The sequence below is a fragment of the Cygnus olor genome, chromosome 3, assembly GCF_009769625.2.
Source record: "Cygnus olor isolate bCygOlo1 chromosome 3, bCygOlo1.pri.v2, whole genome shotgun sequence".
Lineage (NCBI taxonomy): Eukaryota > Metazoa > Chordata > Aves > Anseriformes > Anatidae > Cygnus > Cygnus olor.
The window spans coordinates 99602937-99627106 of record NC_049171.1 but is presented as its reverse complement, the minus strand read 5'-3'; the positions used below and the strand labels follow the sequence as shown (position 1 = coordinate 99627106).

At 37.9% G+C, this 24170-nt stretch overlaps 2 protein-coding genes across 2 annotated transcripts in view; one reads left to right on the top strand and one right to left on the bottom strand.

The window, feature by feature from the left end:
- Positions 1 to 887: 887 nt before the first annotated feature.
- BPNT1 (3'(2'), 5'-bisphosphate nucleotidase 1) lies at positions 888 to 13433 on the bottom strand. Its single transcript, XM_040552047.1, has 9 exons — positions 13249 to 13433; positions 10757 to 10881; positions 6657 to 6761; positions 6315 to 6422; positions 5730 to 5778; positions 4492 to 4583; positions 3874 to 4071; positions 2886 to 2991; positions 888 to 1529 (listed from the first exon to the last, which is right to left on the bottom strand). Exons 2-9 carry the CDS (start codon positions 10871 to 10873, stop codon positions 1381 to 1383), a joined length of 924 nt encoding a protein of 307 aa, XP_040407981.1. The 5' UTR covers positions 10874 to 10881; positions 13249 to 13433; the 3' UTR covers positions 888 to 1380.
- A 125-nt stretch (positions 13434 to 13558) lies between these two features.
- IARS2 (isoleucyl-tRNA synthetase 2, mitochondrial) overlaps positions 13559 to 24170 on the top strand; it is a 28844-nt gene continuing 18232 nt past the window's right edge. The window contains exons 1-12 of the mRNA XM_040552046.1: positions 13559 to 13768; positions 13879 to 14001; positions 14605 to 14761; positions 15624 to 15772; positions 15863 to 15912; positions 16011 to 16120; positions 16206 to 16296; positions 16662 to 16777; positions 17770 to 17939; positions 18893 to 18983; positions 19198 to 19349; positions 20316 to 20476. Of these exons, the coding sequence (XP_040407980.1) occupies positions 13574 to 13768; positions 13879 to 14001; positions 14605 to 14761; positions 15624 to 15772; positions 15863 to 15912; positions 16011 to 16120; positions 16206 to 16296; positions 16662 to 16777; positions 17770 to 17939; positions 18893 to 18983; positions 19198 to 19349; positions 20316 to 20476 (1565 nt within the window). The 5' untranslated portion in view covers positions 13559 to 13573. The remainder of the gene's footprint in view (positions 13769 to 13878; positions 14002 to 14604; positions 14762 to 15623; positions 15773 to 15862; positions 15913 to 16010; positions 16121 to 16205; positions 16297 to 16661; positions 16778 to 17769; positions 17940 to 18892; positions 18984 to 19197; positions 19350 to 20315; positions 20477 to 24170) is intronic.

The window sequence follows — 24170 nt, the reverse complement described above, 5'->3', positions numbered from 1 at the left end:
TCTTTTAACCCGTGCTCCATTGGAGGGGAACATCGTAGTGTCAAGTTCACGTGCTCTTAGAAAGGCACCTGGAACTTTTGCTCTCAATTTGGACACGAAAAAATTCAAGTTCAGGCATTTCTTTTGTCCCCATGTATGAGAAAGTAACCTAGGACCCCCAGTTAAGATGCCTCTAACTCTCCAAGATTGAGGTGGCATAGACCCTTGCCAGAGGAATTTCAGATCATCAGAGGGAAGCTGGGAATTCCTTTCCCACACAACATTAACTCCAGCACACACTTTCTAGTTTCAAGTGTGCTAACCAGAAATGTTGTAGAAGGGACAGTTACAAGTTACCTAATGCTCTCAAATATACCAGTGTATTTAATACCTCATAGTTGTAATCATGTGTCTATTCTGTATACAACTTAACTTGGTTGGTACATACCTTGAACTGATTGAAAGATACAATCTTTCATAAAGTGAGAGTGGACATGAAACACAAAAGAGAATCTTAAAATATTCAGTAAGCAAAATAACACGTACAATCATAAAACAGCCAGATGAAAAGGTTACTATTGGCTGGTTGAGTTCAATGAATGCAAAAATACCTTTTAAACAGCTTAACTGTTTTGAAGCTATGAAGCATATACAACCCCTCTAGAACTAACTTAAAACTACCCTAGTCTGGCTAGATAGAAAGGACCACAGCATCATTGTAAAGGATTACATTAATTACTGCTACATACATATGACAGAAGTCCTGCAGGAAATAAATTACCTCAGGAGATGTCTGTATTGAAAACAAATCCTGGTCAACAACTTTAAGGGAAGCCAAACAAAAAAACAAACCAGCTTCATTCCATCCTGAAATACACATGCCCCTGCCTATAAAGAACACATTTCACTTCTAAGAATCAAAACAATCAACTTTATAATAAATGGGTTAATCCATCCAGACAAATTCTTACTCCATTTGCATTTAACACAATAAACTCTTGTTGAGTACATACAACAAAAAACATTCAACGAAATTTGGTAAATGACTTAACATGATTTTGTGCCCTGAATTTGAAGGTGATTTTTGGATTGCACTGTCACAATTAGCAGTAGTTAACCAGAGTCATATCACATGAAGAATGAACACTCTACTTCCAAAGAGCAGGGAAAACAACTATTGAAGAAATGTCATTATTGTGTTATCTGCTAAACACAGCAAAACAATCTGATCCAACATTTTACGTAGACAGTCTGCAGGTCATTTTGAAATTATTGAACTGTTTAATGTAAGAATTAGGTTCAGATTTTGTAAAACAATTTCAAGCTCAGTTATCTTCTTCTTTCTTTTCCTCCAATCTTACTTTCTTGGCTTTCCAGGCTGAGTGAAGATGCTTTACTGCTTTAAGGCACAAGAGATTGTTTAACGGTGTTAGGAATACGACTGGCATAATAGTCATAATTTCTCAAGGTGGCAAGGACCCCAGCTGAATTCATGTGTTTCACTTCCTTGTTATACTGAAATGAGTTTCCATGGATATCAGTTATCTTGCCTGAAAACAAAACAGAACATAAACATTTCATTCCAGCAAACAGCAGTTGGAGAGGGATAATCTAATTTGTTAGTATAGTGATATAACTAAAAAAAACCAAATCAACAAGAAAACAAAAGCCAGTCATTCTTTGAGGTACAAATCCCTGTCTTTAGATGTGAAATATGATCTTTTTGCCCAGTTTGAGCACAACAGTTTTTTATTCACTGAAACCAAATAACTAATGGGTTGCGTTTTCTTTCAGCAATACTTCAATTCCTCATGTTTCAGGAAAAAGAAAACAACAGCTCTCTCCTACGGATAAATTAAAATGCTTCATGAGTATTTAATACATTGGCAGTTGACAAGAAGGAAAGTAAAATTCTCAGTCCAGGTAAAAGCCAGGGTATGTCTATACCACAAACTACAACATAAAATAGAAATACCCCAGCTGGTTTTAAATGAGTTTGGAGAAATCACTTAGCAAGAGCAACACAGATTTTAACGCAAGCTAATTTAACCACAAGATACCTGCATAACAAGGAGGCTAAATACAGCACTGTGCTGCCCCAGATTGGTTGTTTTTTTTGTGCCTGAGCTAACCTGTTTAAAGCTATCCCAGTTATCAACACTACACTGTAGACTACAGAGGAGATAAATAAATCATGTTGTTGTGAAGCCCATAATTTTGCTTGACAGAATTCAGGAGATTAAAAAAAATTATTAGCATATACTGGTTATCAATGCAAACAACAGAAAAAGTATAATCTTGTATTCAAATTCTTGTTAGTCAGACTTTTCATAACTTCTCCCTTCCTCCCTATAAAGGTGAAATGACTTATGTTGACTGGAGACCACTAACTTTACTGAATTACATGAATGACTCAGTTTTGGAGTTTGTATATCCAAGGAACAACTGCACGATTTAGTCTATTTTTGCTGTTATAAAGAATGCAATTTCCACATGTTACACAACAACATGTTACTAATAATGAATTTTTGCGTCTAGTTAGTAGGACACTGTGATTTTACTGTATAGTAGTAGCCAAAAGAAAAAAAATGTTTTGAAAATACAAAAAATAGTATGCTCAAAATTTTGGATTTTTTTTTCATTATTTGACTATATTAGTCCAGGGCAAAACAGATCATATAATGCTTTCCTGAGTGTAATTTGCTGCCCCTTTGGAGTTACTGTTGACTTCAAATGGCTCAGCCCCCAGAGAACCATGACCACACACACATACATACATACATAATGTAACTTTTCTTTCCAAAGACATGTTTTGAAATTCCTTTCTTTCTATGAAAAGTATAAATGACTTTAAACTGATGTAGTTTCACTTATCTCAGAAAGGATTTTGAATACTATTAACTCACCTCCGACAGCATGTAAAATAGCTTCAGGTGCACATGTATCCCACTTCTTGCATCCAGGACTGGCATATACATAAGCAGATGCCTTGCCTTCTATAAGCTGAATGATCTAGTATGAAAACAGAGTGCTAATCATTGCAAAGAATCTAGGCATTTAGAAACAGTGAAAAAATAACACCAGGAAACTGGGATTAGATCAGTTTATTCCGTAAGTTTACTCTTAGAAAATAAGTACCAGTTATTTCCTTTCACATATTACGGAATATATATATATATAAAGATTTAGAAAGATATACCGTATTACCATCCCAAATGATCTATTTTGATTGTTATATAAACAGTCTAAAGGGTGAAAAATCTGCTTTTAGTTCCAGAAACAAGATTCCTCATCTTGTGCAAGTATTACAAAAGTAAAGTGGAAACTCTCTCTGTGTTATCTTAGAGACATTTGGGCCTATGCACGTGTTTGAAAAAAGGCATTCAAGGGTCTTTTGACAGCCACGACAAAAGTAAGCTTTCAAAACTATGGTACAAGAGTATTCCCTGTTTGTGAAGAAGGTTTGCAAAGGACACTGTGTACTGTTCCTACATTTATCCTTAGACGTGTGTTTCTCATTAGGGCTTTTTCTCCAACTATCTAATGTGAACAGCTGGAAAAGTCTAGTTAGGATTAGTTATGATTACATTGAATTCCCATTAGTCATTCTGGTCTTTTCTTATCTTTTTATTTTTTCTTCTAGAAACAGAATACTAGGGAAAGACAGACTTCAGCTACGCCCAGCATAGCCACTGTTACAAATATGTCTATATGAAATTTTGACTCCTTACCGCCATGGCAGACTGAGTGCTAGGAAGACGAGTCATGCTAGGGAAGGAGGAGGAAGTCTCCTGTACATTCATGCAGGTAAACAACAGTTTTCTTTCAAAATACTACTTCTTCTTCCAAAGGTACCGCCTCCCAATCAAACCAAAAGATTTGGAGTTTTCATACCTTATTTCCTGCTCCTCCAACTCTGATGACGCTGTCTGGGTTCATAGCACTGATGCAGTCATTTACCAGGGCACTGCTGTGAGAACGGGTGGTAACAATGATGTGTTTGCCGGCAGGTGCTTCTGTGAGCTGAAATCCAAAGGCACCTAGGCCCAGGACTCCCCAAATCGTCCTGCCCAGTGCAGCATTAGCTCCTGCCTATGGAAAAGGTACACAGGTCCAGATGATGGTTAACCACAACAGTCAGTATTTAAAGGACAAATAGAAAAGCGTAGCTAGAGACATCTTTCCATCTTAGGGAGTATAATATTAATACTGTGATATTCATTTAAATGGTGGCACTTAAAAGGAAATACTCTAGAGCCCAGAGCGAAAAATCAGGACACCTCAGCCTCTTTCCCTCTATGGCAATGATGTCATACAACCTTCAGAAATTCATTTACCGTTTCTCATCTGTAAATTACGGTGAGGCATTATATTCTGCCTCCCTCGACTGAGAAACTAATACGTGCATATTTCTCGACTTAATTCTAGTTTCAAGTGTGCTAACGAGAAATGTAATAGAAGTGACAGTTACAAATCACCTAATGTTCTCAAATATATCAACGCATTTAATACCTCATAGTTGTAATATGGCTGGTTAATAACTCCTGCTATTGCTTTGCCTCCGTAAGCAATTCCAATGAGAACTGTTACATGGTCAAGGAGACCTGTGGATAAATAATATGTATATAGTTTTGATTGGAAAAGAGAAAGTAAAAAAAAAAAAAGTAAACCTTCAATAGAAGTCCATGAATTGATATGCAAAGTGGTATCTTAAAAATACAAACACTAAGCAGGATTTTCCGGTGTAAAATGTTGTTTGATTTAGTCAGTTTGCCTCAAGGTCTGCAAAAAAACTCTCCAGAAAGAATTCCTCTATTGTGAGCTATGTTATAATTAATACATAATGAGAAAAGTTTCAAGGTACAACTATACAGCAGCATATAGAATCATAGAATCACAGAATGGCCTGGGTTGGAAGGGACCTTAAAGATCATCTAGTTCCAACCCACCCTGCCATGACCTCCCACCAGACCAGGTTGCCCAAAGCCCCATCCAGCCTGGCCTTGAACACTACCAGGGATGGGGCATCCACTGCTTCTCCGGTCTACCTCTTCCTGTGCCTCACCACCCTCTGAATAAAGTATTTCTTCCTTATACCTAATCTAAATCTGCCCTCTTTTAGTTTAAAGCCATTCCCCTTTGTCTTATCACTCCACTCCCTGACAAAGAGTCCCTCTTTTAGGTACTGGAAATTTGCTATAAGGATATGATGACACTCTTCTAAAACTGGGAGTCTAAATTCTTTAATGGTTTTCAAAACCAGCAACTGGATGACAGTTTTACATCTCTCTCCCTGAAAATGGGGAAAAAAAAACTAACTAAAAGATTTTACGTTAACCAACTAAAAGATGCAGCAGGAAGCTAGGTCATTTGAATAGTTTGAAGAGGAGGATGTAAATATAATTGAGCATATTCCTGTGTGTACAGGAGATTCAATCCTCCAGTTCAAAGTATGTAAGAAATTGTAAGCTTATTTAACTAAAGAATTTTTAAGACAACCCGCTAGCAAGTAAAGGCAAAGTAAATGCTCCTTGAAATAATAAAAAATGGTGGGAACTTAGTAGCCCATCAGGAATATTCAATACTGGTTGGAACTGAATGTAACAATTAAAAAAATCCATAGTACTTACAGAGTACAGAAACAAAATCAGCCTTATGAAACAATACTGTATGCAGCTTCTATCATAAATGTACATGCTACTTTATTGCATTGCTGTAAGTTTTTGAATCTGCAGAACTGAGAAACCAACCTTCAGTGTACTCTTTGGTTCCATCCAAAGGATCAACCCATATTACAAGCTGTTAAAAAAATAAAAATTAAGGAACAGCATAAACAAATACAAATCATGTAATAAACACACAAACTATATATTTTACTTTAGTGCGTTTTATTTCCTTACAAAAGACAGTAAATAAATACATTCAAATTTTTAGCATTATGATATAGGACTGAAGCCTACATTATTAGTATTTTACAAAAAAAAAAAAGTCTTGAAAACTGATTGGAACTTGTCAGCAAATATCTTAACAGAGGTATCAATGTTTGAATTGAACATGGAAATGAGATTACTTTCTCATGTCCAAAGTCAATTTGGTTCGAATAAATTTGAATCACAAGTTGTAAGAAGCAGATTTCCATTTCCCTTTGTTGTACAAAGGGATATCCAGCATTTCCAGCTCCAGAGGTGTGATTCTCAAGACTATATTTCAGGTTTCAGACCAAATAGAAAAATTGGCAACATTAAAATAATCTTTCTTCTTAATACATTCTTACTTAAAATCAGTAACCAGTAAATAGAATAGTGTAAAATATGAAAGCCAACATATAACATTACCTCTTCCTCTTTAATTCCTGTGTACTGAGCAGGACAAGTTTTCTTCAGTATTTCTTCACAGTGTCCATCTTCAATTAATTCCTCATCCACCTCATCAGGGGGTAGTTCCTAAAAAAAGTTTCTCAAAATCATTAGAAAAAGGTGCTGGACTCGCCTCAATATGCCTTAGAACTATGGATTGGCTTGCAACTTACTTGACAAAGCTAATGCAATGGAAAGATAAAATGGGATGGATATCTTTTTTTTTTTTCCAAAGAGATATTTCCTCAAACTTGCCAAAGTAAATTCCACTGCAAGTTACCACATTCTGAATTGTCAGTATGAAATAAATCAGGTACTTACTTCTTCTCCTATGATCGTCACCTTGGGAAACTTCCGTGCCAGTGAAGCACAAATGCTCTTTTGTACCAGTCGGTCAGCCTTGGTCTGCAAGTCATTGGCTCCACTCTGTCAAAGGATGGATAGAAACTTAGGTACTTCAAAACAAAAGTAGTATAAAGACTCATATTGCACCCTGAATATCTACCTTGTAAAGAAAAAGAAGTTAAATTTGACAAATCATTAACCTAATAAACAGTCCTGAGAGAGGCAGGCTAAAGACTGGAAGAAGCAGTTTTTCTCCCTGTATACCTCAGAGCTAAGATACACTGCTACGATATTGGAACCATACATGCCATAAATGCTGCATTCTTATTCATGGATGCAATCATACTGAACGTGTATTTGTGCAAATATTATACTACATAAAGAATAAATTAATACAAGTATAAACCCAGATACAAGAAGAATGAAAGGCAGAAATTAAGGTGTTAATAGGTAAAAATAAGTATTTTAAGGCACACTGGAATGATGGAGCAAATTAGGAAAGAAAAGAGAGATAGAGGTGTTAGTAAAAGGTGATTTAAAGGTCCAATTAATCTAACTTGTAGTTCTTCAAAACAGTCATCAATAGTAAAAGAATAGCTGGGCGAAATGTCTTCCTAACCAAAAAAAATGTAGAAGGGCTACAAAGAGACGCAATACAAATGGAGATCTTTGAGTTGACTAGGAGAAAGAAAACTCTGAACATCAAGAGAGGGATTGGAGGAGCTAGCTAAAAATTCAACTGTCCTTGGACCACTTTTTCCTCATTGTGATAAATGGATGGGAGGTCACTGTTGTGAGGGAAAAGGCGGAACATTGTCTTCCTAGCTTTTCTAAAGCTTTCAGTAAAGCCAGATGGAATTGGTCTCGAGGCTTGCTACCTGCAGAAAGAGAATGAATGATGAAAACTTTATGTTCTTTTGCATCTCTCTTCTCTCCCGACAGTAACGCATAGGCACATACAGGTTCTCTCTCTCACTTACACTCTCTTTCTTCCCCAGCCACCTTTGATAAAAAGCTTGCAGGAATTCTTTGAGATTGCTAGCTCCTCAGACAGGAACCTTTCCTGTTGGTCATTGTTTTCAACCTAATTTTGTGTGTTTGTAGTATTCATAAAAATAAGGTAGGTACAATCAGTGGTCTTATTTAGAAGCTCTGTCACCTATTACTTCTGCCAGTTTTTGTTACACTGTTCTTACAATTATTTACTTGATCAGAGTTCAAAATTGCTTGTTTGTTGCTTTTATTGTATTAGAAAATGATTAAGCAATGCATCTCTGATTTACTGGGAAATAATATTAAACGTCCCACATTAAAAACAAACAAAAAACCTAAGCAGATGAAACCAATCAGTTATTTTTAGGTAAAATTACCTTAACATATGTGGACTCTCAATAAATTAAAAAAAAAAAAAGGAAAAAAAAGTAAGCTTAATGAAATCTGTTTATGCATTTAAAGTTAACCAGTTAATCTAACTATAGAGAACGGTTCCTTTGAATCTCTGAACAGAAGTATTTTAAGGCTTACTAATGCAACTGCACTACAAGATTTTCCAAGAACCTAAAAGCAGGTTATGTGAGAAAGCATACTTTATTTGTGTTTCTGAGAACACTGCTATGCATCTAAGTTCTTTTGAAAATAGATCATTACCCTCCAGGTTTTCTAAATTCTCTCTTCCCATACACCTAATTTTAAATGCTCAGAAAAAAATGGAAAAAAAGAAAAAAAAATGCAAATGTTTTCTCACTGGTGAATATAACTGATCAAATGGGAAAAAAATAAAAAGAAACCTTTCTTTTTGCATCTACTGTCTGAACTGACAATAGAAGCCATAAAGGGTCGGGCTTCTCTGTACAACTGGCTGGAAGTGCTTACTTCCAGAAAAACATAAATATCAGCAACAGCTTCAACGTAAAGACCAAAAATAACCATGAAAAGACCAGGGCAGGTTCCTGGAATGCGCTGATAACTTCCTTCTCCAAGTGGAGCCAAAAAGGAGAGGTGCTACGCTGGACCTTGTCCTCACTAATAAGGAGGGGCTGGTGGGGAATGTGAAGCTCAAGGGCAGACTCGTCTGCAGCAACCATGAAATCGTGGAGTTCAAGATCTTTAGGGCAGTGAGGAGGGTGCACAGCAAGCTCATAACCTGGACTCCAGGAGAGCAGTCCTTGGCCTCTTCAAGGATCTGCTTGGTAGAGTACTGTGGGACAAAGCCCTGGAGGGAAGAGGGGACCAAAAATGCTGGTTAACATTCAAGGATCACCTCTTTCAAGCTCAGGAGCAATGCATCCCAACAAAGAGGAAGTCAGGCAAAAATGCCAGGAGGCCTGCACGGAAGAACAAGGAGATCTAGGCCAAACTGAAATACAAAAAGGAAGCCTACAGAGGGTGGAAGCAAGGACAAGTAGCCTGGGAGGAGTACAGAGAAATTGTCCAAGCAACCAGGAATTGGGTTAGGAAAGCTAAAGCACTGATAGAACTAAATCTGGTCAGGGACATCAAAGGCAACAAGAGCTCCTATCAGAATGTCGGTGGTGAAAGAAAAACTTGGAAAAATGTGTGCCCCCTCCAGAAGGAAATGGGAGACCTGGTTACCCAGCATATGAAGGCTGAGGTACTGAATGACGTTTTTGCCTCAGTCTTCACAGGAAAGTGCTCAAGCCACACCACCCAAGTCACAGAAGGAAAAGGTAAGGATTGGGAGAATGATGAACTGCCCGGTATAGAAGAGGATCAGGTTTGAGATCAACTAACAAACCTGAAGGCGCGCAAGTCCTTGGGACCTGATGAGATGCAGGCCCTGAGGGAACTGGTGGATGTAGTTACTAAGCCACTGTCCATCCCATCTGAGTAGTCGTGGCAGTCTGATGAAGTTCCCACTGACATAACCCCCATTTTTATAAAGGGAAAATAGAAAGACCCTGGGACATCTTTGTTGGGTACATGGACAGTGGGATTGAGCGCACCCTCAGCAAGCTTGCTGATGACACCAAGCTGAGTGGTACAGTCGACATGCTTCAGGGAAGCATCCAGAGAGACCCTGACAGGCTGAAGAGATGTGCCTGTGTGAACCTCATGAAGTTCGACAAGGCCAAGTGAAAGGTCCTGCATCTGGGCTGGGGCAATCCCAAGCATAAATACAAGCTAAAAACTAAAGGAGGATAGGTTTAGATTAGGTATAAGGAAGAAAATCTTTACTCAGAGGGTGGTGAGGCACTAGAACAGGTTGCCCAGAGGAGCTATCGATGCCCCGTTCCTGGTAGTGTTCAAGGTCAGGTTGGGTGGAGCTTTGGGCAACCAACCTGATCTGCTGGCAGGCATCCCTGCCCATAGCAGAGGGGTTGGAACCAGATGATCTTTAAGGTCCCTTCCAACCCAAACCATCCTATGATTCCATAAAATAATATAAATACTTAATGCAGACCACAACATTGTAACAAACTCATAAAGCTAGAATTAACCTTAAAAATTAATTCCACCACTTCCAGTACTGCAGTCAGAACCCAGACCCTGGTTCATCAGCGCAGCATACTAACTTACAGCAAATTAAGAACTTCACGCAGATTATTGTAATTTCATGTCTACTTTCTATTTACAATTAATTTTGAAGCGCCAAACTAACTTTGAAAAGCATGATTTACAAGAAAATCTAAGTTTCTTTTTTTTTTTTTTAAGAAAAAAAATTGGTTTGCCCTAACCCAAAATTCACAAGGACCAGTAATGTATGCTGTACTACAGATGTTAGAACACACGTATGGAAATTAACGGGAAAGATGCATTAGTATGAACTCTGATTTGAAATTTGGATTTGCTATCCAAAGCTTGTGTTTTGTGGGGGAAGTCAGGAAAAAATAATGTGTTCCTTTTAAGCATCATAACATCCTTCAGAAATACCAGTCAAAATACACCTCTACTCCAATGCTCTTTTAATCCTTTAACAAGGATTTTTGTACCAAAGAGGTGAGGTCGAGCAACTTGAATTGACTGTATTGCCCTTCCCCAGTTCTGATCTTCAGAAATACTAGTTTGACCTGTACCTTGATAAAAGAAGTGGAACTTGAACAAAGTAAAAGAAATACCTTCTCCACTATCCCCAGGTCTCCTGCAGCCATTACATTTCTAACAATTGTTGCAGCTTTTTCCGCAACGGAATATGCAGAGGCAACCACACGCATAAGCAGAGTTGGAGACGCCATACTGAACACTGAAAAGAAACAAAAATAAATTTGCATGCTTCTTTTAAGATAAGGGATGACAAGAAGGAAAATATTTTATATAACATTCCAAACAGATACAGTTTATTTTAGCTGAGTAGGAAGGGGGAAATGAATTACAGTGAGCAGTAATAGTGAGCTGTGACTTTTAAACACAGTTAACATGAAGGCGAGGATATGAAGCTATTTTAGACACAATTTTCTAATATCCATGTCCTGACACCGAACTTAAGTTTTCCTCACTAAATTAAAAAACTGGCATTAAACAAACAAACAAACAACAACACTACACCATCAGAAACTCGTTATCATAAAAGCCGAGGAAAAGTGCAGTCTACACACAGTACTCATGTACTAAATCCATTTTTTCAGTTCTGAGCCTGCAGAGTTGGTCTGTGCCCAGAATCAAATATAAGACTTCCAGGCAGGATGACAAGAGCAACTTGACTTTTCATTTGGTTTTAAACAAATGGGTTTTTGTAGATGGCCTGATTGTGGACACAAAATAGGTTAATAATGTGCTGATACTGCAGATGCTGCACTTGCATGTCAAAGGCTGTTCATCTAAATTTTAGATGTATTCCCTTCTGTATTTCTTTAACTTTTCTTGATTTCTCAAGGAAATCTATTAAACCTCCATTCCTGCCCTCAAAACTGTATGTTCTTCTGTATATCATTCTTCCCTATTGCACTGTCTTTGTTCTCCAGAACATTTCAATGCAATTCACTATGCCTTCAATTCTGAATTAAAGAATAACTATCCCTGTAGCTAAAGGCCAGTAATCACCCTTTCCTCCCAGGTTTTTGGTACCTGGAATTATTACCAGGAATAAGAAGTACTGACAATCATTCTGTAACCTTTAAAATGTAGAGCTAATTGTTTCGTATGTTTTCCTTACAATTTTTCTACCTGTGTAGACTGCACGTTTTTTTGGAAGAGCTCACATATATGATTTACTTCCAAGGAAAACACACGAGCACAGAGCTAGAAAAAATACAGGGGAAGTGATTAGCCACTGAATAGAATACAATAAGTATTAGGCTCCTCTCACAGTCACGGACTATTTGCAGCACTTTCAGCAAGCATTGCTTAAGTGGCAATAAGTCGTTATAAAACACCGCTCCTTTCTTGATTGAGATATCTACTAAGTATAACATAATGAGGTGATAAGTCCAGCTACTGTATATGATATTGATGTGACCCCAAGTTCACCTCTATTTAAAGCAAAGGCAAATGGCAAACGTTAGAGGTATCAAAATCCCAAATGTAGCTAGTTTAAGAGCCTTTTCAGCATTTTAGAAACACTGCAAAGGTATCTCTACAAGTCAGAAGATCTCTCAAGCTAAAAGAGTAGGCCAACTGTATAGGTATATTCAGAAAGCAGAGTTGCTAATGTTAATTATTATTATTTACTGCTCATGGATGGGAGCAAAGTGCTCTGGAGTCATGCAGAATAGCCAAGGTCCATACCCAAAGCATAGACTGTCTATCTTGGACAGGCAGTAATGGTTACAGAGGAAATTTTGGACATGCTATCTGCGGCAAAAAGCTGCTCTCAAACAACTGAAAAATTGTACAGCAAGTATGTGTCACAACGTGTGGAAAGAAATACACTATTTTAACATACTTCCACATGAAATAAGGCAGAAAGAAGTAAAATCAAATGTCGTTCTGAAAACATCCAGATCATAAGCACTTTTCAGAGCAGAAAAATTAGGACAATTAGATGGGGAAGCTTAGGCTAAAGAACTGAGCTTAGGAGAAGATAATTCAGGTTTTAACCTCAGCTCCCCATCCTTTGTGTGGCCTTTCATTGCACATTCACTTCTGCTTCATCAAGCGAGGTTAAAACTTAATATTTTACTGCTTAGCGCATCAAATGTTTGCATAAAGATTCAAAAGCCTCAGAAAACAATAAAGAAAAGCTGCCTTATGTGCTAGAAGCTTGACCCGGTGTGTTTCTTGGACACATTTTTCTCGGATTTTCTTATGGGAGACAAATCTTTTTTTTCTGTGGAGAAACTCTTTAGGAGAGAGAAATCTTTAGGAGAGAATCTTTAGGCGAATCTTTAGGCAAATTTTAAAATATGCCTATGAAAACCAAGATTTACTGAAGAGAAACCGAAATGGCAGGCTCCACACCCCTCTCGCCGGTTGGGAGTAAGTAATGAGGCGCAGGGAACGCTATTAGAGCAGAAGGTGCCTCATATTTCTATAGGGGCTGCACCTCCCGTGTGGCACACCGCCCCGTGTGTCAGGCCTTGCCGCGTTCTTTGCGATGAGGGCAGTTTCTGGTGTATATTACGACAAATTCAATGATATAATCGCCCCCCCGCAACCCCCAGCCCTCACTCACCCGCTCCGGCCCCGTCCCGGTGCCTCCCGGCCGCGCTCCCCTCTCCTTACCGGCCCCGGGCCCGCCCCTTCCCACCGCCGGCCCGGCCCCGCTCCGCAGCGCGCCCTTGCCGGCCCGGCCCCTGCCTGTCGCGACACACGACAGCGACCTCGCGCCAGGGTGACGCGACCCAAGGGGCCGTCCCCTCGCATCCCCCACCCCCTCGTTCCCCCGCGGTGCGGCAGGAAAACGCGTTGCGGCGCGGCGTGTCCCTCGGCGCGGCCCGTCGGCGCCTGCCGCTCGCCGTAGCGCAGGCGGAAGCGCGGCGGAGCGCGGAGGCGCGGGGATGCTGCGGGCCTGGCGGGCCCCGCTGGCGGCGAGGGCCGGGGCCCGGCTCCGGGCCGGGGCCGCCTCGGAGGCCGGCGGCCGGCAGCCCCCGGCCGAGGGCGGGTACCGGGACAGCGTGCTGCTGCCCCGCAGCCGCTTCGCCGCCCAGCTGCCCGGCCGGCTGCAGCCCGACACCGAGCTGGAGACGCAGCAGGTGGGGCGGGGGCCTCGCTGCCGGGGCGCGGTGCCCTGCCGGGGCGGCTTTGTGGTGCGGAGAGCCGTGACACGCGGCGCCGGCGTTTGTTTTTGTTCTTCTCTCCGCAGAGGAGCGGCTTCTCCGGGCTGTACTCGTGGCAAAGGCAACGGAAGGCGAAGCAGGAGTTTTGCCTCCATGACGGACCCCCGTATGCCAACGGAGACCCCCACGTTGGCCACGCCTTAAATAAAGTAAATGCTCAGCTCTGCTCGCCTCTCACTGCCTCCTGTAACGTGCCGTGCGCTCTCCTTTACCGTTTGTGTTAATAACGCTTCCAGGTATTTGGGCCGGTTTTGGCATACAGGGCTTGTAACTTCCACTTCACAGATAAAAGAATAATGTGGTGACACAGAAACTATATGATACCAGGTTGATATAGATACCATACCCTGACGTAACTGATGTATGCCAAGGTATCGCACCTATATGGACTTCTGAAAACCCCAGGTTTTGTTAGATGAGCATTTATATCAAGAAGAAATAATGTGTACTAGGCAAACTAAGTCTAGCTAAATGCTGCTCAAAAATGAGGGCGAGTAGGATTTGCTCACTTAAAGCCCTGCAAGTTTATAAGCTGCATCTTTCAATTATGCTGAATGTGAATTCCTTTCCTGGGAGGTCCTTTGAGGTTCTTCCAAAATGTAAAATGATGGGCAAGAAAAATCAGAAATATGTTAACTGTAAATTAATTACGTTGCCTTTTGTATTTGTTTTTAATTCTAGCATCTTAAGTAATAACGTCACTCTTCCACATGGGGGAGCTAAAGTGCTAACTGACCCTTCTCTCTTTTCAGATTTTGAAGGACATCACTAATCGTTTCTACATGATGAGAGGTTATAAAGTACATTATGTTCCAGGATGGGATTGTCATGGATTGCCAATTGAGTTGAAGGCATTGTCAGAAGTCAAAGGAGCTGAAAATCTTTCACCAATGGAAATTAGGCAAAAAGGTAAACTACTGTTTGCAATATCCTTATTGCAAAAAGTTGGCTTAGATATTTCTACATCCTACTCACCGTATTTCGAATTTTATTCTTTATATATAGCTTTTATGCTTTATTGTGTGCTTTTTTTCTATGAGGTATTGGTGGCATTTTTGAGGATCGCTGTATGTATTTGCCAAGCAGACTGAGTACTGGCTTCGTCAGGACAGTTTGGCTCAATATCATACTTCAGAACGTATCTATTGACTCTGCTTTTAATAATACTCCAGAACTATAAGGGTGATCCTTTCAGAGAAAGCTAGTCTGCATTATATGGAAACTTTCAAAAAAATTCAAGTGCATTATGTATTGGAAGACATGAACATTCAGCTGCAAAACTATTTGCAATGAGCAATTGAAACTGCTTTAGCATGAAATTTTAGCAATGTAATGGGCTAACAATTTCATGTGCATATTGCATTGAAAAGTTTAGATCAGCATCAACAGAGGTGGTTTTTTTCATTCTTATTTTCTGTTATTTCATAGTGCATCTTGAGAAATTGTCTTCATGGTTAAATACGTTTATTTTTTTCCTCTCCCTTATAAAGGCAGCTTATCTTCTAGAGATGTATGTGCTGTACGTCCTCATATTAGTCAAAAAATGCCTTCTCTAGCTCTTTTTACCCTTCATGGTACTTTATGTAACTAATTCTCTGAAATACATAATTTTTTGAGCCTTAATAATTATTTAATACTTATCAGTAATTAGTGCATAGTTTCAATATGCTCAGCTCAGGCTCTTCTCAAAAATGCCAATAGCATATTTTAAATGATATCGTATTGACCTTACCAGACTAAACCGTATACTTAATGGAACTAATTCTTTCAGCCAGAAAATTTGCAGAAAGAGCAATTGAGAAACAGAAATCTGCCTTCATTCGTTGGGGTATAATGGCAGATTGGGAGAACTGCTACTGTACATTTGATCCAAAGTATGAAGCAAACCAGCTGAGAGTCTTCCACAAGATGTATGATAAGGTATGCTGAATTTCTGCTGAAGTATGTTTTGATTTGTGTTATGAGTTTTGATTCTCTTAACTTTCTTTTTTCCCTCCATTTCCTCTTTAGGGTTTCATTTATCAGGACTATAAACCTGTGTTTTGGTCTCCTTCAGCAAAGTAAGAATCAACTTACTATTTTGTCTTCTAACTTTTAACAAGGGTATCAACAGCTTTTCATGTTCAAGTGTGTTAATGTATGTTTGATACCTACCCAGAACAGCCTTGGCTGAAGCAGAGCTGGAATACAACGAACAGCATGTCAGTCGTTCTGCGTATATAAAATTTCCCCTGTTGAAGTCACCACCTAAGCTGACTTCTGTGATAGGTAAGATTCTTGGATAGATTTTAAGTCTTAGTGCTTTTATTTTTACGATAATTGTAAGTAAAGAACTTTTTATTTACATCTGTAGATGGATCATCCCCTGCTAGTGTGCTAGTCTGGACCACACAACCGTGGACTGTGCCGGCAAATCAAGCAGTTTGTTACATGCCAGATTCAGCGTACGTCTTTAACTTAGTTCACTGATCTGCATCGTTCCTTATCGATACTTGACAGTAAAATGAAATTAAAACATTTTGGACAACCATTAAGTTTTATTTAATGCACCTTACTTCTTTTTTAATTGATGCAATTATAGGCTTTGTTCTGTATCTCTATTAATATACTAATTTCTTCTTTCGTTTTTAGTTATTTCTTCTTTCTCATGTTGTTCTGTCTTGAAGTTATTTTGACATTGAGTGAATTGAATATGTAGATCTTAAAACCCATTATGCTGTGTTTTTAGAGATTAAGTGTTTAAACAATTTTAAGCTTTCTGGTGTTCATAATTATTTAGCATCATCATAAATATATATTTGCGTTGTAGATATTCAGTTGTGAAATGTGCAACTACTGGTGAATACTTCATTCTAGCTGCAGATAGAGTTGAATCTACAGCTGCTATTTTGGACACACAATTTGAGGTTATTTCAACGTGCAAAGGTAGGTTTTAATATTGTTAATCTTAAGTTGCTTAGAAATCTTGTAGGTAACTGAAAACTGATTCCATTTTGATGTTTTATTATGTTTGTTTATATTCGGAGAACATGCTTTGCTGAAACAATATGAAGAGTAGTCTGTCAGTATTGGTGTGTTGAAATCTACGATGGAGAATTTCAGATACGAAGTACTTTTTAAAATCTGGATTCACACTTGGAAAATTTAAACATGGAATGGAAGTGTGTTTAGGCTCAAAATCTTCATTGCACTGACTGCAGTATGTCTGCCTTTCAGCCCTTGTTCATGAGAATAAGTGGCTAGTTACAAGTATGCTTACTGACTGCCTGATGGCTAAATTCTATGAAAACTATTGAAAAAAATACCTAGCGCAACGTAACGTAACATAATGGCTGTTAGCCATTGTTGCCATTTAAGATTCTTAAGTTTCTTTTTGTTAAGAGGTGTCTTAAGCATTCTTCATAACTATGAAGACTATGCATCTGTCATCTGTACTAAGGAACTAAAGCCATTAAGTTTGTATCCTAACATACTGCATAGTAATACTTCTTAACAGGCAGACTTCTGATTCAGTGTTTTTAGTTGGGATTTAATGTGTCATTTGTGAATTTTATTCATTTGCCTATGTCTGTGATGCAAAGCTGGAAATATGTGTATCTAGAGGAGGTGAGAAATCTGTTTCTATGACTTTTCATGTTATTCTGGTGTTTTGCCATGTTGTTTTTGAGAACACTGTCTCAGGTAGAAGAAAAGCTTTTACTTCAAAGAAAAGAAAGTTTGCAGAATTAAAAATGCAGATTACTTGAAAGCATTTGGATGGGGACCCACAAATAAGATAAAATGGTATTAAATATGAAAGTATCAGCAAGCATATGCTGCTGATCAGTTGTTCCTTTTCTGCTCTCTGATGAGACAAGCTGAATGCATGAATCATTTCTCTCTTCTCTCCTTTTTTCTATTTTTTTTCTCCACACCAGGTGCAGATTTGGCAGATGGTTCCTGTGCTCATCCTACAATTCCTGGCAGAGTATCTCCCCTGTTACCTGCAAATCATGTGACAATGGCAAAAGGAACAGGATTAGTTCATACAGCCCCAGCTCATGGTATGGAAGACTACAGTGTAGCCTCTCACCATCAGCTACCCACGGTACTTTTTTCAGCTTTTGCTCTTGATTTCCTGTAACTGTTGATCACGTGCCCATAAAGCTATTGTCAAACTTTGTTTATAAAGCTTGAAAATGTTTAAAAGCATTCAGATAAGTGTATCACTAACAGCCTAAAGGAATGCAGGACTAAGCTTAAAGTGTGTATCACAATAAAAGGATAAAGTTTTTCAGCCATCTGCTAATTAAAGATTCCAGGAAAGTGATAGAAGTTTATTTTTTTTGGTTTCTATGTGTTTGGTTTCTTTTGTAGGTGTGTGTGTTTGTTTTTATTTTAATGATATCACAGGCAACAATTCTGTCAGTACAAGCTGTACCTTGCAGACTAGTAGATTACCAGTTATGTAGATATTACTATAATTAATAATTACTAATAATTACTATTATTTTTCAGTAAAGCTTGGGGTATTCTTGAATAAGAAAAAAATTACAATTAAGAGACTTAATTTCTTTTAATACATAGTATCCTTGTGTGCCAGTGATTTTTAAACATGCATGCTGTTTGGTTATGCGTGATCAGTTTGTATTTGGTGGAAATGAAAATACAGGATGTTCTTCTCTTTTGCGTTTTTGAAGAGGTGGCTCTTGAGATGTTCTAAAACCTGTTTATTCTCTTATTTCTTGTTTTGTTTTTGTTGTTTAACTGTTAATTTGAAAAATCATTGAATTACTAACCAGGGATTTGCTGGAAAACAGGTTGTGGAATTTTTGCAAACATCATGGTGCTAGTTTCTTCTCAGGTCAAAATCACTTGTCTGTCTGGTAAACTACTAAATTGCAGTTTGTTAGATTTGAAGTATACTTAAATATAACATAGTTTGGTTTTCATCAGAAAAGTAGCTACTTAGGATAGCACTTAACTTGCTTTTGAAAACCAAAAATAGTAATTAATTGTCATGTAGTATTTTATTGATACGATTAGCATTTTTATTTTTAGGAGTGCCTTGTGGATGAAAGCGGATATTTTACTGAAGCTGCAGGTCCTGAACTTCAAAAGAAGAATGTACTCGAAGAAGGAAATGAAGCTGGTGAGTATTTGATGTTTAGTCATTTGTTACTTTATTATCAGTTACATTCATGCAGGTTCTTGAGGGTTCATCTGAACACACATTCATATGTTTTGAATATGGATGAGACACAGGCACTTCGTATTATGTGTCAGTTGTGGAAAGAAATGAATCAAGGTTAACAGGACCACTATGGTCAAATCTGATTTGTATCTTGCCTCATTTTTTCTCTCAGTCATTAAGATGCTTCAAGCAGCTGGGAGTTTGTTGAAAGAGGAGAAATACGTGCATAGCTACCCGTATGACTGGAGAACTAAAAAACCAATGATTATTCGTGCCAGCAAGCAGTGGTTTGTAAACACAGCAAGTGTAAAAGCTGCAGCACAGGTATGTTTTACTTTTTTTTTTGTGGGACATTTAAAGGCAGCTGATGTCACTTGGAATCACGAAAAGTCTTGCTGTAGGTCACTCCAAAATGTGTTCTTCTAGAGTGTTTACAGGCACTACCTAGTTTACAAGTGGCAGTTATTTGTAGAAATGATTAATGCTGTCGTTTTATTTTTGTCAGTATTGATACATTTCAGGATAAATAAAATGACTGAGATGTTTGTTCATTACATTTACAGGGGATGCATAAGATTCTTAAAGAACTACTGAATTTCTTTCCCCCTCAAAGAGTGTTTTTTTTAAACTCTCTTCTGATCTAATACCTTTTAAGCATAGTACTTTTGTCACTAGTAAAGTTACCTCTGTTATTATAGTAGCCTTGCATGGCCATATGTCTTTATTTGCTCCTCTGTTCGTTTGGCCATGGTCTTATTTCAAATTACTTAAAAGCACTTTCTTTTTTTTAAATGAAATTATGTATATCAGCACAGAAAATTCTGACCAGCGCATTGGGCTGTGTTCAGTAACAGTGACTTTATTCTAATTAGGGCATGAGTCATTCATTCGATGTCTGTCATTGTCTAGAAAGAAAAAAAAAATATATGACAGTTACTCAATGTGATTGGGTGTGAGTGTCAAGATGTAATTTCAAAGACACAATGAGCTATTAAGCATCAGATAGAGATACTGAAGCCACTTCTAACTCACGTTAGGGTGTGTCTGTTAGAGAAACAGAGCTGGCAAAAAAAATATTGGTTGCTCTCTGGGAACATGTACATAGAGTGTTCTAAGTATGTTACTGAAGAGCAATGTGTGGTGGAGTAAATTAAATGTGACAGTTGCCTGAGAACATATTATTCAATGCTGGGAGAAGGACTGTAGGCATGTACCTTTTTTACTGATAGCACAAGCACCATGTGTCTGAATGCTGAATCTTGTTCAACAACTCACTGTCTTACTTTATAGGAAGTGCTGAAAAAAGTGAAAATTGTTCCTACGTCTGCAGTGAACAGGATGCTAGAAATGCTGGATAGAAGGACGTTTTGGTGTATATCACGGCAAAGATGTTGGGGTGTTCCAATTCCTGTTTTTTATCAGAAGAACACGGGAGAAAGCCTGATAAACAGGTATTTATCTAACTTTATGTACTGAAAAATGAAAGAAAGAGCACTGTGGTACTGCAGTGATAAAATATTACAAAACTTCTAAATATATAAGTATAAATATATGTTATTACTTGCAATTGTTTATATACACACCTAATTCAGCTAAAATAATCAAAAAATCATTACTGAATATGACTTTTTAAGTGATAGGAATCAACTTACTTAGGTACTTAAGTTATCTGAAGAGTCCTCTTGATAGTAATTGCTACTTTCATCTCCCATCTTCGAGTTAAGTGACTTGGCATTAGTCACTGGCTTTTACATTTAAGCAAGGAATAAAATGCAAGTTATAGCTAGATTATAGATATAGATTATAGATGTAGATTATAACTGTAATCTTAGCACTATGAATTGAATAACATAGATATTTTGTCAAAATAACTTTTCAGCTTGTCAGCTATTGAAATTCAGTAACTCACACTGAGAAATCTGAAGAGGAATAACCAAGTCAGTTGCAAAATAAGTAACTATACTTTGTTTCAAAGTAAAATGAGAGTGTTTTTGAAGAGACGGCCTCAATAAATGTGAGTGACCTTTGGCTGTATGAGTTGGTAGGTAGGTCTAATGCTTCAGATGCTAGCCTTATTCTGCCATCTTCTGGTTAAGTTAATAGTAGCCAGTTACTGAAAACGCTGCATTTTGGGAATGCCAGGCAGCGTAATGTAGAAAAAATCCAGCTATGGAAATAAGAAACCTCAACCAAATACCATCCTTTTTGTCTCTTAAGGCATAATAGGGTGCTGCTTGTACCCATTTTGGGAGCAGAGGAGTATTCAACTGTGAATATTCATTAAGAGGTCATTGGAGTTCTACATTCATTGTTTTATTCCGTAATAGTCTTCTGCCTTAATATATGCTAGTGTAACTCCACTGTATACATCTTAACCCCAGATTTTTTTTTTGTGGAAATTCATTACAGATAGTAAGATAACACAACCTAAATTGTGTTCCAGAACTTTTTTTTTTATTATTGTGTTGAATAAATATACTGCAAAGAGCCAAACTTTTTTTCCAGAGGCTGGATAGAGAACGTAAGTATAGTGAATAGTAAGACTTGGGGTGTAGGAAGCAGAGAATGGACTTTAAGCAGTTAGTCCTAAGCTTCACCTGGCGTGATAGGGTGTGTTAGGTGCACAGATATGTACTTTGCCTCTCTCACAGCAGGCAATAACTGTGAGAAATGACTACAATAACTGTAGTCGTTTATGGTACTTGAGTAACGCTGAGGCACATCAGGAAATAAACGGATGGAGGCTCTGTGGGGTGTAAAATCATTTTACCTGCAAAAATTGTTACTATATTTTGAAAGAAAGTATATGTTCACATCAAACATTACAACTTCTGAGGAATATTTATTGTAGTCTATCTGCAGAGTAGGCTTGATGTGTTCCTTGTACTTGCTTAAAATTGCTAAATATGCGCTTTTGCAACATGCTAAGAGTATAGTGAAATACAGTTCAGTAGTTCTCAGTCAAACATGAAGGGCACCATGAGGCAATAACTCCCGCAGATGTTAGAGGAGGTGTCCCCCAGTGGCTTTTAAAAAAAGATGTTTTCTGTAAGTGTTTGAGCTGTGTGTGAGTATTGTTGGAGTTGTATAGGCGCCTGTCAGGGCGTTTTGATGTGACAGACTTTGTGTGTAGGTACTGGGCTAGAGGTTGCGTATGTTGGTGACTGAACAGAGGGATGGTATGGCATGTTTGATGGGCATTGATCAAGGGGAAAAACAAAGAGACTTATCCAATATACTTGAAAAGTTTAGATTTATTTCATTCAACTGACAGCTTCTGATGCTCATTTATAATCGGTACTCTGTACTTCTAAAATATTTTACAGTCAAGGTGAAATTTTCAAAGAAAAAGCATAGAATACTTGTTAAATATGTAAAGTTAGCCATAGCAGACTTCTGCAGCCAGAGTAGGAAAAGTGCGCAGAATATTGGCCTACAGAAATGACAGGCAAATTTTGAAAGCAGTCTGTCAATTCATAGGTCATTTTCCTGGGCACCAGTTCTTACTGAAATACACAGATAAGCGTAAATATTTTGTTGCATTTCCGTTATCATTTTTGAGAATAAGCTGCTGATATATTTCCAACACTTGAGAAGTTTCATATGTAAATTGTACAAATAAATATAATTAAAACAACAATAAATAACATACATTTCAAAACACAAGCTGTTTTCTTATCTTGAATGTTGGATAAATATGCTTCCAGTAGCATCTGCTCCGCAGTCTTTGAGTGGCTATCAAAAGTAACAGCATCTCCACTGGAAGTCAGTGTAGTCCACATGGAGTTGCTGTTACATGTGAGAGCACCAGTGGTCTGTCTTGAGTCATCCTATCTATGTATCACCTGTAAAAAAAAGACTTAAAAAAAATCCCTAAAATAAATTGCTGGATTTCCCTCTGTAAGTCAGACTATATTCATTTCTGCAGGAAACTTCTCTTTTAAAATGCAACTGCTGGTCTCTAACAGACAGGATTTTTGGTAACTGGAAAATATTATTTCTAATGTGAAAGCTAAGAGCTAGATTTTAATATTACAAGTAAGATTATATGCAACATGTTTGATCTCCATACGAATCTTCCCATTTGCTGCTGTGGCCCCATATAGCCCTTAAAGAGATTTGAGTGTATGATACTGTTGTCTGAAGTTATAAATTTAATCTTCTGCTGAAGGTTAGATCCACTACATGTAGAGTGTACCTCATCACATTGCAAACAGGAATTAAAAAACAGTATAAAATAAAAACTATAAAAGATAGAGAAAAGAATATTTTTTCGTGATTGCAATTTGTGGTAAGAATTATGAAATATAAAGGCACAAGTCTGCAATTTTTCTGCACAAGGGGAGAAAAGGACTTTAAATAGAAGAAATGCACAAATGAACACGCTGTTTGATAGCTTTCTTGAGGAAAATGTTCTGATTCTAGAAAATTGTGTAACTCATGAAAAAGGAGAGAAAGAGATCCAGGAGTAAAACTAGAGATCTGTATTTCCAGTAATAGCTCAGACCAGGCAATAAATGTGAGATACATACTTTATTTTATCTCTTGCATTAACTTATTTTAAAATTCGCTGTTCAGATAATTGTAACAATAATACCAATTTTGCAGATAAATATTGCAAAGGTTATTCAAATGCCTGAGAACTCGTCCCCTTCTCTGACTCTAATTAGCAAGTAACTTAAATTTCTGATATAAGAAAAAAAATGGTTTTGATGTATATCTACCCTGCAGTCTAATTTGCTTTTTAAAATATTAAAACATTTCAGTCACTCATAAGCAATAGTGACTTACCGTAACGTAAATACTTACAGGTGAAGTATCAAGATTCGTATAAAAAAAGGAAGGTAACTTGTCTTCTTTACTGTCGTTGGAAAAGAGGTCGACAGAACATCAGGAACTGTATTCTTCTCCTCCTGGCTATATCTTAATGCTGTCTAATTTCTGTTAACACATTAAATAAGTGTTCAGCATAATCAATATCAGACTTCAGAGTGATTGGCTGGTGTCGTGGTAGCGTGAATTGCCGTAGGGGTTTCGGTGTTAAAAACACAGCAAGTGACACGTAATGCAAGTTCTTCTAGATACGGTGTATGAATACAGGGCAAAGTTTTACAATGGTGTTTATTGCTAACTCTGTGAATTATC

What these genes read in the sequence shown, in the direction of transcription:
- BPNT1 (XM_040552047.1), bottom strand. Translation starts at nt 10,873, where the DNA reads ATGGCGTCTCCAACTCTGCTTATGCGTGTGGTTGCCTCTGCATATTCC. An exon ending in TGACGATCATAGGAGAAGAA is followed by an intron (nt 6,423 to 6,656) that starts GTAAGTACCTGA and finishes AACTTTTTTTAG; the next exon opens with GAACTACCCCCTGATGAGGT. An exon ending in TATTTTACATGCTGTCGGAG is followed by an intron (nt 1,530 to 2,885) that starts GTGAGTTAATAG and finishes TTTTGTTTTCAG; the next exon opens with GCAAGATAACTGATATCCAT.